Here is a 14284-nt window from a genome sequence, read left to right as displayed (position 1 = left end):
CATTAAAGACTTTCAATAGGTCACCAGTAGGACACTATTAACCACCTGCTGTCCTTTAATGAATGAGCTGCTCTGCTTCCTTCAGCTTTACGTCAACATTTGAACAACGAAAGTTAATAAAAAAGAGAAATGTTTAAACACATAACAGCCGTGTTAAAACACATACATGTATTGAATGAATGAACTTAATGCACTTAATGAACTTAATGCACCACACTTTGGATAAAAGCTTCTGCTAAATGAGTCTGATGTAAAAAATATTCAATAAATAAAAAATAACAATTTACCAACACCACTCTTGAATGTATATTTAACAAATGATGCACATATTAAATGTATTTGTGATTCTTATTTCTATTTATGTGTATATTGTGCTGTACATTGTAGCATAATAGTTGTCTTTAAACTTTACATACTAGTTTTATACATTGTTAATGTAGCATAATGCACAGATTTTAAAATTTCTAACTTAACGCACTATATTCATACATTGTAATGTAGTATAACGCTCATTATTTCTATATTTCTAAACTTAATAACTATTTTTTTCATTTTTTCCCCCATTATTGTCATATTACTAAATTTTACATACTAGCTTTATACATTGCTAATGTAGCACAAGGCACATTATTTTTGTTTCTAAAACTGCCATACTTGTTTTATACATTCTAATGTGACAAAATGCAAATTATTTTCATATTTCTAAACTCAACATCTTTATTTTATACATTGTAAAGTAGCATAATGCATATATTTTTATATTTCTTAACTTTACATACTACTTTTATACATTATTTTTATTTCTAAGTTTTACATACTAGTTTTTTAACTTTGTAATGTACCAAAATGTACATACTTTTAGATTCCTAAACTTTGCATACTATTTTATACATCGTGATGTAGAATAATGTACAGATGTTTATATCTCTAAACTTAACATACTACTTTTATACATTATTCTTTATATTTTCATGCATTGTAACTTAGCATAATGCGCATTATTTTTATACTTCTACACTATACATACTTAGCATATTATACACATTTTATACTTAGATTATTTTATAGTGTTTGACATTGTAGCATTATGAACATATATTTTTTATTTTTTATTTTTTATTTCTACATACTTCTCATTTTCTTACTTCATATCTCTGCTTTCTTATAATTCTCTATGCTTTACATCAAAGTGGCTGTGACATCACAATTTTCCTCAGTAATTAATAATGTTTTTCTGATTCTGACTCTGTGGAACAAAAGCGTTGACACCACTTATTAAGATTTATTGCAAATATTGTTTTTATTTTCCTTTTCTAGTTCATACAGCTCCTTTAAAAACAAACACACTGCACTTTTTTTCTTTTTTTTCCCTATTATTCATTTATGGTTCCTGAATTTTGCAGTTGTTGCTTTTACTTTGATTTTGTTTTACTATGTTTATTGTTACATACCAAAGCAGATTTCTGGTATGTGAAAACCTATTCAGAGAGTGAGCGCCAGGTGAGCGTTTACCTGGCTGAGTCACTGATTCTGCAGTCTGGACCGTTGTTGTTTCAGAGCTGCAGGACGGAAACAGAGACAGGAAAGTGTTCAGGGGAAACATAGAGAAAGTTATCAGCGACAACTTTCTCTATCACATTTTAAATCTTCTGTTAATGTGAAAGAAAAAGAAATATCAGGCTAGTTATTGATTATAACCATACAGAAATTACAAGTTTACAGAAGGACTCAACATTAAACATTCACAAATAAATATTGATGTTAAACTTAATTAATTTTATTAATTTGCATTGTAGTCCAGTCAGTGTAGCTCAAAAAAGGGCCTGACCGAGGAGAAACTGCAACAGTGATGTTTTATAGTTTTTATTAGTCCCAACACCCTCCTGTGTCACATATTATAAGTACACCTTCATGGATTAAGTGGAACATATTTTTCCAGTCATGGGACAGGAGAGCTTCACTAATTCCATGACTTTTCCAGAAACTTTTAATATTTTTGATAATTTCGTGATTTCCCAAAATCTTTTAATAATTTTTACTAATTCCATGACTTTTCAAAAAACTTTTAATACTTTCAGTTAATTCCATGACTTTTCCAAAAACTTAATAATTCCGTGACTTCTCCAAAAATGAACTTTACGCACTTCTTAGTGTGATGCTGTGACACGAAGGCCCTAAATTTTGACCCTGGAATTTACCTTGTTCCACTAAGTATATTTTGCTATACTTTTAAGATGTTATTTGGATGCCTCTGAGGATCACATAAGACCTTGAATGAACCACAGATTGACTGGACTATTGATGGTTTTTGTATGTAATCACAACTCTTTTCTTGTTATGATCAGAGATTGAATGATTACATCCATAAATGTTATAGAACGATGAGTTACTGTCCACTGAAAACCAGGTAAAAGTCCACATGTAGTGAGTTTGAATTTTTCAGATTTTCTTGATTGATTAGTTCGTTGATTAATCACTAACTATTTCGTCCTGAATGAATTAGAAAATATTTCTTGAGATAAATAAAAATCATTAATGACATAACGATTTAATTTCAGTCCTCGATTAAATGCTCCTTTAATCTTCTACTTTCTGAGCTAAATAAATTTAATTAAAAAAAAACTTTAGATTGTGTGAAAAATGCATCGACCGCCTGATTTTCTGAGCTCATGAAAAAATGTAAAGATACATAGATTTCACAGGACAGCAGTGATGATTAATGTAGAAAATAAATTATATTAAAGTAAAAAAAATAAATAAATAAAATACAGTTGTTAAAAGTAAGAGTCTAAATTTTAGTCCAGGAGTGCAGCATTTAAAACAGCATCAGTAAAATGAACAGAAGCTGATTTATAAAGGGGAATTTTCCACTTATTTTAAGATTTTTTTTTCTCAGTTAATGTTTTTTTTTTTTAAATCTTAAAACTCTTAATAATCAGTTAAAACCAAAATTTACCGAGATTTGTCTTCAGGGCCTTGAACAGAAACCCAGTCTGTGACAAAACATCTGTGAACCCTTAAAATAGTTGGCATTCCCCTTTAAAGTCATTAAAGTACAACACAGCTGGGCCTAGGCACTTTTACAGTGCCAAATTAACAAAGACCACACGACTGTAAAAAAAAGCGCAACAAGCCAAACAAGCACAACAAACAAGCGTCTCGACTCCTCGTCATCTGGCTGAGTGTGAAGCAGCTAATTACCGAGTCATTAAAACTCTACGAGTCCAGGTTTCAGTTGAAGAATGTAGTTTGTATTATTTGTATATCTGTAAAAATATATTGTAACAAACTGCTGTTAATGTAAAGTAAATGTATATATACACATTATATATGTGTGTATATATATATATATATATATATATATATGAATGAATGAATGAATGAATACTTTTATTTGTCAGAATCACTTCTGAAAATTTTCTTGCGTCCAAGACACTTGTTTCTCGTGACAGAAAACAACATAATATAACAGATATATATATTACATTTAATATACATTTACATAATTTACATTCATACTCATATTTGTAATTTATACATACAACAATCTGTAAATTCCATGTACACTTACATGTAATTTACATATACTATTATATGTAAATTAAATACAGAAATGTCCCTATTTGTATTTGACTGTACTACTTGTAACTAGTTATTTCAGTATTGTTAATGCATTTGTTTGCTTATATGAAAATGAAAAATTTGTGTAATTTATACTTATATTTGTAATTTACAATTACAACTATTTGTAATTTACATGTATACTTACATGTAATTAACATATATTTATATATGTCAATTACGTACTGTACATTTATTCATGTAACTATTTGTAATGTATTTTTATACTATACTAAACATATTCAAATCATTTTCCAAATATACTCGTGTAAATTACATATTTATGTGCAATTTATATCTCTACTAACTTTTTATTTACTTTGTAATTTACATGTATACTTGTACTTACTGTATGTAATTTACATATATAATAATATTTATCAGGTTTTTGTGTGTGCAAATGACATTTCTGCTGTACTGTCAGTTTTGGTAGTTTGTTGGTGGACTGACTCGGGGTCAGGTTGGTGTCTGCAGGCCTACCTGCATGGAGGAGGACCTGAGGTGATGGGCACACTGCAGCAGGTAATGAAACACAGCACAGGTGTCAGTAAACAACCACTTCCACTTTATAACTTTCACTCATAACCATAATTTTAGTGCAACAAAGCTGAACGAAAGTCCCGAAGTTTTGGGGTTTCACGTCTGTGAGATGAGAGGGTGAGGATATTTATCTGAACCTTCAGATTATCTGGCACTGTACAGTAATAGTTTTATCTAAGATGCCTTCAAAGTTTCTGTTCATAATTAAGTCATAAAAACTCCAAACAAGTGAACAAATCTGTTTGTGGGAACTTTTGAACCAGACTCCTATTAAAATCAATTTGTTTGTTTGTTTGAAATTAATAACTTGATATAAAAAAACAAAACAAAACTTGTTTTGTGTGGAAAAAAAATAAGTTGGAACATTCTCAAAGTGATGGCCGATTGTTTTGCAGTATAAAACATCACAAGTGTTGAACAGGAAATAAAGAAAAGTACAACACAGACCAAACAAAGCAGCAATCACACGCTAAAGGCAGAGTTTACAGAGCTACTGTCTCACCCCACTGCCTGAATTTGTTTTCACACTTTTTAAAAAATAAATACGATTAAGAGACTCGTCACTGAAAGACGATGTTAAATAAATATTATTTAAGAAAACCAGCACAATAACACAACATCAACATGACACTCTGAAATGAAACACACGCTCGTAAACCGACCTGTTCATCGCCGTAGCCATGGCGACTCTCTGAAAGAAAGAAACACATCGTCAGCAAAGAGACGCATCACAGATTGTAACAAATAAAAACAAAAGCAAAAACACAATTTATCATTCCGCAGTGAAATGTACAGAAAGACATTAACAGGATGGCTGAGGTTGGTTTGTCGCCTTTTTGTGGCCTCACATCAAAATTTTAAAGTTTTATTTGAAGTTTTATCATGAGTTTACCTAATATCTACATATATTTCCAAGATACTGAAATAGATTAAAATCTTTAGTGAAACGTCCAGCTCTGGTTTTTGTATTTGTATTTGTCTGAACTTTTGTAAACCAAAAAGTATTTTACACCTTGTACTGAGCTATAGATTACAACAGTAATTAAAAGGGGAAAAAAAGTTGGAACACTGTGCAAAATGCAAATAAAAACAGAATTGAATAATTTGTATTTAATCAGATGCAGCACAAAGACTAGATATTTAAAGTTTAAACTGATAAAATTGATGATTTACTAATTCTGTGACTTTTGAAACACTTCTAGCGATTTTTATTAATTCCATGACTTCTTCAAAAACTTTTAAGATTTTTACTAATTCTGTGACTTGAATGAATGTAAAATGAATGTATTACGCTCTGCTTACCACGTGTCACATCCATTGGGTCCATCGCACTGCCTTGCGGGAATTTGCGTCTAATCATGTCTTAACATTGACATTATGTGTAATTCACTCATGCAAATCGGCACTTCAAACAAAAGGCTCCTCAAAATATCAAATAAATTGTAGTTGGTGTGTCCAGAACTTTATCCCCATGTCGTTCTGCTTTATTGAACATCTTTTTTATAGACTGAAATGTAAGAATTTCTTTATCGCTATAGTTTTATTCAGTTAATACTAGGGCATTAACGACTTTGATTTTTTTCAGGTCGACTTATCTGCCAATAAAGTCGAAGTCGAGTCGACAAGTCGTTTGATGACGTCATCACATTGACACGGCGGAGTAAAGTGAAGTATCTCCACACATGCGATGTGTGTCTGTCAAGGCCCGAACATACTCGGGCGGAACGTACGTGGAACGGACGCTGCGGAGGTCCACGCGGACTCAAAGCGGACGTCCGCAAGCTCTGTGCACGCAAAGCTCAGATTTTACGACCGCGCGGACTCCGCTCCGCACACCAGTGACAGCTCGGCATGTATTTTTCACATCGCGGGGATTTTTCACGGACATTTTTACAGGAAACTACAACGCGGAAGTGCGCTCGACTATGAAAGCCCGAATGACTGGAGTCTGCTCTGCTTATAGTACGCCCGAGTATGTTCAAGGATAAAGTATCAGTGTAAGCCAATCAGAGGCAGCGATTGCATTCCGTACACAAGCACACAGACAGAGAGAGAGAGGGAAAAAACACACGACTTGTCGACTCCACCCGGGGGGTGTCGACGTGTGCCACTGACGTCGACAAATCGACATTTCTGTTAATGCCCTAGTTAATACCATGTCTTGTCTAATTTACTGAAAAAAAGACATGTTGAATAATTTCCTCCACTGAATGTTAAGAAATATTTACAAATTATTTTATTTTATTTCTTTTCATTTTATTTTATGTACATTTTACACAGCATCCCAACATTTTTGGAATCAGGGTTGTATTATAATTTATATATTTTATTGCTTATGGTAATAATAATAATAATAGAAGTATTTTGAATTCTACACTATATGACAATATTCATGTATTATTTATGTTCATTATTATACACTACGTATTAATGTATCACCTTTTCTTTAATGTAGTATTCATACACAAACACAGATGTACCGTCACGTCCATATTCCTCACACAGCCTGATTTTATTTTATTTTGTTGTCACCTTTAAACTAAAATAAAAACCCAAATGCACAGTCGTGTCGGCTGTTGTCACACAGACTTACACTCAACATTAAAATACTCACACTCTTGACAAGGCTGATGTGTTCCTCTGATTGGCTGAAGAACCGGCCAATGTCCATGACAGTGGCGGAGCCGTCCATGCAGCGACCGACCCAATCCTGGTACTCGTCCCGCTCTGGCAGCCGGTCCCAGAAGATTTTATATGCCTCCCACACCGTCTCCTGGCACACTGAAACACATGACAACCTCAAGTTATAACCCTGAAACAAAAAGTCTTGAACATCAGGACCACTCAAGGTCCCTGTAAGGAGAAGGGTCTCAACACGTACAGAAATATCCTTCAAACACATCAACATCAACACATCTGGAGATTCAAGGTTTCACTGGACAGGAAGTGACTAAAGTACAAGACTTCCCTCTGACACATAGTGCAGGAGAAATCCTCAAGTAAAGTACAGGTACCTTGAATCTGTATTTGAGCAGAGTACTTGACCATGACTCTCAGAGACATGAATGTTCTCCTGCTCATCGAGCTGAAAACCAATATGTCTTAGATCCATCTCTGTAAACATCAACAGATCTGCTTTACTGTTTATTGTTTACTGTTTATGGTTGGAGTTCTGTCAGCATGTTTCCATAAACCTGACCATCCAAATGTCTTCATTTGGGTCCAGAATAGACAAACCGCTAAATTTAGATGGTGACCTCATCAAAGTCTGAAACATTGGTAAACATCAGCTGTTTGGAGCCGGAGCTCAACAACACCACAGAGAAAAGGTCGTTTCAGGTGGAGGACTCTCAGAGCGAAGGTTTGAGTTCCTCTGCTCTGGAGCAGAGCGACAAGGACACAAACTACAATGTGAGGCGATAAAGAGAAGTCATGTTGATTAAGAACAGCTGCGACAGCAGCGTCCGTCTCGTCTATGACTCTCGCCATTGTTGGTTGTTTTTATGTTGTTGGAGAAACCATATTTTGATTTCAGACGAATCAGCGAACTCAGCAGTGTGGGCAGATACAAAGTTCTGAACCAGGGATAGGAGTTTCTAGGATTTGTGGACATTCAGGGCTCAGTCAGACCTGAATCAGGGGGTCCGGTGGGATCCTCCCCGGCAGTGATGCACCAGCAGCTTTTGGTCATTTCAGTCAGGGGAAGCAGTTCCATGAAGCAATTGCTGCTCACATGAACGCTCTCAGATTTTGCTCTGCCACACAGAGGTCGCCGTGTTGTGGTAGCCCCCTGGCTTCGGATGATCAATAAGGGGGCAGGGCATCACAGAAGCAGAAAGACGACAACATGAACGAGTTGATAATGTTGGTGTTTAAATAGGCAGAGTTGTACAACACAATACAACCAGAAGAAAAACTGGGCCTGCAGTCAGTGTTAATTTCATTGACCAAAAGCGTAACAGAAAGCTGTTCAAATTACATCATTTCACTTCAACATAAACAACAGCTATCACATAACAACTAAACCGTCTGCATGACAACTGAGCAAACGGCATCCACTGATGAAGGCTTCAGAAAAACAAAGTCAGTGGGTCTTATGATGAGTTTTTTTGTCCAGTGATTCCAAAGATCAACAGATAAACCTTTCAGTTTGACGTCCAACATCAGTCCTTCTGAGATCGAAGGATAAAACTCAACATTACTGTCCGTTATTGATTTAATTATTTTCTCCTTTAATTAAGGTTCACGCCTGAAGGCCTGTAAGACATGAACTCTGACCCTGAAACCACAGGAAGTACCCAAAACTGAAGCCTCGGAGTTAAGGAGGTCGTGTTTTTACAGTGCATCTGGCTCTGCATGACCTACGACCTTTCTGGGCTCGGCTGCCTTTAATGACGGAAGACTCGAGGATTAAGTTTGTTTGGATAAGAGCTTCAGTGAAACACCTCCAGTGTTGAGGGAAGAAAACCGGAGGAAACAAAGACCAGGACCAGGACCAGGACCAGCACAAGCCCACTTACCTCTGAGGTGGAAGTAGTTGAGGTGGTTGGCGACGGCCTGGTCGAACGTCTCCTGAGTGCAAAACTTGACTCCGCTGGGAAACAAGATATTCCTTTTTCTTCGAGATAGAGCGCCGTGTTGTCTGTACAGAAGCTGGTCTGAGTCCAAATGTTCACCACGCTCCTCCGAGTCCAACGTCTGCTCCCAAGTTGCATCTGGAAGGAAACCAGACAGTGTACATTAACTCTGTTATTACCATCTGCCACTACTTTATACTCTGATTTACTACGTTTATCTGACAGCTGTGTGCCAAACATTGAATACGCTCAGAACCAGCAATTTTACTGCTGATACTTTAACCACATGAGGCTGATGATACCTGTGTACCTTTACTGCTGATACTTTAACTACATGAGGATGATGATACTTGTGTACTTTTACTGCTGATACTTTAACTACATGAGGCCGATGATACCTGTGTACTGAGCAGGAATTGTATATGAATGTACTGGTACTTTTACTTGAGTAAATGAGTACTTGTAAAAGTATAGGTATCTCTTGTTAGTAACAGAAACTGCATACGAACCGGTCTCTGTGTAGAAATACCCTGACAGCAGCAGCACCACCCCGATCGTCCACAGCACCACCCTCCGGCTCTGTCCTTCCATCTCTCAGTAAATCTGAACGTCCAGCCGGACTCTGCGTCTTATGTCCACGTCCTCAGCTCATCAGCCGCTCCAGTCTCACAGGTGTCCATCCACCAGGTCCCAGTACACAGTGAGCTCAGTATGTGGAGGTTCAGTACGGTCCTGGCGTGGCGTCGCCGCGCTGCTCGTTGCTCTGTCAGGTGAGCAGATGGGACTTTGCTGCCGGGGAGATTTTTTTCTCTTTGCTCTAATCCTATTTGTTAAGCTGCTGGAGTGGATGACTGTCAGAGCCGCCGCGCTTCGGTGCAACAGGTCAGTCTTGCTTAAAGGAAATCAAACAGGATGATTGTGTCCGAGACTCAGGATTCGACTTTTCACTGAAAAATAACTGAATTAATTAGTTAGTAGATTTTTACCGGCGCGATGCTATGGCTCCAAAAAATTATGCTGTTGTTCCACAAATCAGTGAAACTGCTGCACAGACCAGCAGCTGGTTTATGTATGAATCTGAAAATATGTTCAATTTCATTCATCTTCAAATATGAAAACACAATTTAAATTTTACAATGTATTAATGACAGAGATCTTAATGTTTATTAATGTGATTATTAACAACTATTAATTCCTCCTGCAGTAAAACACAAATGTTTTCATAGACACTTGGAATGTCCTTGTATCAGCTCATACCCACATTATAGTCTGTCATTTATCTTATTAAAGGTTTAAAAGCCGAATACAGTTAATAAATCAGGTGGACTCAAAGTCTTAATGTAAAGAATAAAAACAGAAAAAAACTTTCACTTGTTTCTGACAAATTTTCATCAAAATCAGTCCCAAGAAGATGAAATCTCAGCTCAGTCGGAGCAATTTTTGTTGGGATTTAGCTGGAATTGAGCAGGTATGTTACAGCCACCCAAACAAAATCCAGCCAGAACCCCACCACAATCCAACCGGACACCAGCCAGAACCTAACCAGAATTTATCTGGAATCCAGCCAGAAACTAACCAGAATCCAACCAAAACAACAGTCAGAATCCAGCCAGAATCTAACTGGAATCCAACTGGAAACCACCCAAATACAGCCAGAACCTAACAAGAATCTAACCAGAATCCAGACAGAATCCAGTCATAACTTAACCGGAATCTAGCCAGAATCTAACCAGAATCCAGACAGAATCCAGTCAGAACTTAACCGGAATCTAGCCAGAATCTAGCCAGAATCTAGCCGGAATCCAGCCAGAATCTAACCAGAATTCAACTACAGTTCAACCGGAATCTAGCCAGAATCTAACCAGAATCCAGCCAGGATTTAACCAGAATCTAGCCAGAATCTAGCCGGAATCCAGCCAGGATTTAACCAGAATCTAGCCAGAATCTAGCCGGAATCCAGCCAGAACTTAACCGGAATCTAGCCAGAATCTAACCAGAATCCAGCCAGAACTTAACCGGAATCTAGCCAGAATCTAGCCGGAATCCAGCCAGACCAGAATCTAGCCGGAATCCAGCCAGAACTTAACCGGAATCCAGCCAGAATCTAAGCAGAATTCAACTACAGTTCAACTGGAATCTATCCAGGATCTAACCACAACACAACCGGAATCCAGCCAGGACAGGACAGTCAGAGCCGACAAGTCGGTCATCAGCCAGGTGGTCGTTAAAGCAGACTGATCTGTGGATTACCTGAATGCTCTGCGAGGTCACATCGGGCATTAAAGGGTCAGAGGTGATGATGGAGCGCCTCAGAGCCCACGCTTTCCCCCGCTCGTTTTCACTGAACCAGTTTGAAGTGTGACAATAATCCCACTGAGGCCGGTCTGAAGACGTCAGCTCAGTGAATAAACAGTGTGCATGTAAAAATATATATAGAAATATAAAATAAATGTTCCATCAGATGTTTGTGTCTTTGTTTGGAGTCCCCACAGTGGGGTGATTCAATTAGAAACTGGACTCTATAATTAGACTGGTCCTCTTCCAGACCATGACCCCCCACTGAATCACAGTCAACAATGGCAAGCACCCTTTATTGGATAACAAGATTAACGGGAGGAGATGAGGAGGCCGAGGAAAACATAAAATAAAAATCTGACACTGCCGTATCTAAAAAACACCAGTGAAGTGTTTCTGTCACTGTGAATGTTTCACACAGTGTTGAACTGATCCTGGGACAGACGAGGACTTGGCCTCCAGCTGAGAGTCTGGATCAGTATTCCAGCTCCAGGACTCAAGAGTATTTTTGGGAAGCGGGATGGAGTCTTCACGGAGGCCCTAAATCTGTCTAATCTTAACCTCCTGTCGCCCAGATTAGCTTCTCTACGGCCGCTGAGGCAAAACATGAACTCATCACCGTCTAGAGCCACACCAGGGCCAGATGAGGGCCACATCAGGACTGCACCAGGGCCACATCAGGACCGCACCAGGTCCAGATGAGGGCCACACCAGAAGTACTACACCATGCCAGAAACTGACTGCAGTTTACTTCAAACTTTAACATTTTGATCTTTCTAAAAGCAGAAAACAAATCATATACGATAGAAGCGATGACACAGAGGAACAAATCCTGACAGTGTGTTACAGCACTCTGGTGTTTAGCTGAATGTTTGGTTAAAATAATTACAATTAATAATAATTATCTGTTAATTAAATAGTTATCTGTTGTTTTGTCTTTAAATACATAAAATCCCCCCCTCCACTCCCCCCTCCAGTCTGATCCAGTTAATGAGCTGTAAATTGATTGGTCCTCAGCAGGGGGGGCTACGCTTAAACCCTGAGATTACCCCACACACACACACACACACACACACACACACACACACACACACACACAGTGATATATACAAACACCACAGAAGAAGTGAAGTTAGACAGAAAAAAGAAAAGTAGAATAAAATCATGCTTTATGGTAAAAGAAAAAAAAGCACACTGACAGAAACCCAGTGACCTTTGACCTCGACTTACACTGATGCTACCACCACTACTGCAGCATCACAACATACAGCATCACCATCTTGTTGGTGTCACATAAACCTCTTTATTACACTGATTTCAATGGTGGGGAAACACTATGTCATCAAAGATGGAAAATCTTGTCAGTAGCGGGGAAGTGTTCTGCGTTAAATGACGGAAAATCTCTTCAATGGCGGGGAAGCGTTCTGCGTTAAATGACGGAAAATCTCTTCAATGGCGGGGAAGCGTTCTGCGTTAAATGACGGAAAATCTCTTCAATGGCGGGGAAACGTTCTGCGTTAAATGACGGAAAATCTTTTCAATGGCGGGGAAGTGTTCTGCGTTAAATGACGGAAAATGTCTTCAATGGCGGGGAAGCGTTCTGCGTTAAATGATGGAAAATCTCTTCAATGGCGGGGAAATGTTCTGCGTTAAATGATGGAAAATCTTTTCAATGGCGGGGAAATGTTCTGCGTTAAATGACGGAAAATCTCTTCAATGGCGGGGAAGCGTTCTGCGTTAAATGACGGAAAATCTTTTTAATGGCGGGGAAGCGTTCTGCGTTAAATGATGGAAAATCTCTTCAATGGCGGGGAAATGTTCTGCGTTAAATGACTGAAAATCTCTTCAATGGCGGGGAAGCGTTCTGTGTTAAATGACGGAAAATCTCTTCAATGGCGGGGAAATGTTCTTAAATGACGGAAAATCTCTTCAATGGCGGGGAAATGTTCTGCGTTAAATGACTGAAAATCTTTTCAATGGCGGGGAAGCGTTCTGCGTTAAATGATGGAAAATCTCTTCGATGACGGGGAAGCGCGCTGTGTTAAGGCAACCCCAAAATTGTTCGAGGCCTTTAAGGGTTGAATACCACATCAGTAGTATCAGCACACTAACAGCGGTATAATAATATAATTTTACGTGTCATTCTAGTTGACCAACTTTTAATTTGGAGGACTTGTTGATCATTTTGAATAAAAACCAGTGACTAATGATGAAGACTGGACGGATGTTTCTGTTGAACATGTGAGAGTTTTTTGCAGGGGGGGGGTCCACATCTGGATCTTGTTGAATGAGGGAAGTGGCCTCTGGTTTCGTCTTTCGTCTCTGTGTCCTCGATCAGATTCTTGAGGTATAATTGAGTTTACCGAGGTCCAACGTCGTCCTCTGCTCCTTTTCCTTCTTTACATTATCGGCTCAATGTGAAGGAATCACATCCAGGTTTTTTTATTCATGTTGAATTCCACATCTCTGGACCGACTCGTGTCTTCATGAGACCAACAGGAAGCAGTTCAGGAACATTTTTTTCTTCTGGTCTGAATGGCGACGAGTCTTTCTTTGGTTCTTCCACTTCCTGCTTTAAAGATGTTTGGGTTTCAAATTAAAAGCCACATTCCTCTGGAAAAAGACTTGTGCCTCGATGTTAGAAAAATAAGGTTTATTCTATATAACAGGAAGAAACAGACGGCTTCTTATTTTCAAAATGATAACAGATATGGTAGAAAGGTATTTCTAAAGGATTTTATTAACTGTATTTGGTATTTATTAATAAAAACAAACATAAATCTACAGTTTGATATCGATTTTAAGAAATTTGACCACAGTTTGAAATCTGGTTTTCAATCAGAGCCAAGTGAGGGCCCCATCAGGGCCAAACTAGAACCAGGCAAGGGCCATACGAGTGTTAGGCAAGGGCCATACGAGTGTTAGACCAGTGCCAGAATGGAACCAGATGAGGACCACAATAGAGCCAGACCTTGGCCAGACTAGAGTCAGATGAGGGTCAGACTAGAACCAGGCAAGGTCCCGGGGCCAGGTGAGGGTAGAAAGTATAGTATAAAGTTATTTAGGGTATTTTATTGTTACCTTTGTTTTACTAATTAGCACAAAAAACCCGACAAAATTTAAATTGCATTTATTTAGAAAAACGACTGAAAAATAAAAATTATGTTATTTCAAACTAAAAGCACCACAGAGGTTTATTTTGGAAAAAAAAAAAGTTTGCATATAAAGTTATTTACAAGCACAGAAAAAAA

General features: G+C 37.9%; 1 protein-coding gene across 1 annotated transcript in view; it reads right to left on the bottom strand.

Moving 5' to 3' along the window:
* The window catches only part of LOC126403550 (interphotoreceptor matrix proteoglycan 2-like), a 37929-nt gene extending 28429 nt beyond the window's left edge, over window positions 1-9500 (bottom strand). The window contains exons 1-6 of the mRNA XM_050066283.1: window positions 9248-9500; window positions 8682-8876; window positions 6776-6942; window positions 4824-4852; window positions 4102-4134; window positions 1513-1559 (exon numbers count right to left, since the gene is read on the bottom strand). Of these exons, the coding sequence (XP_049922240.1) occupies window positions 1513-1559; window positions 4102-4134; window positions 4824-4852; window positions 6776-6942; window positions 8682-8876; window positions 9248-9329 (553 nt within the window). The 5' untranslated portion in view covers window positions 9330-9500. The remainder of the gene's footprint in view (window positions 1-1512; window positions 1560-4101; window positions 4135-4823; window positions 4853-6775; window positions 6943-8681; window positions 8877-9247) is intronic.
* Between the last annotated feature and the right edge of the window lie 4784 nt (window positions 9501-14284).

Source organism: Epinephelus moara, chromosome 16 (genome assembly GCF_006386435.1).
Source record: "Epinephelus moara isolate mb chromosome 16, YSFRI_EMoa_1.0, whole genome shotgun sequence".
In the NCBI taxonomy this organism is placed as follows: Eukaryota; Metazoa; Chordata; class Actinopteri; order Perciformes; family Serranidae; genus Epinephelus; species Epinephelus moara.
Note: the sequence above shows the minus strand (reverse complement) of the source record. Positions and strands in the feature narration are given on the sequence as shown.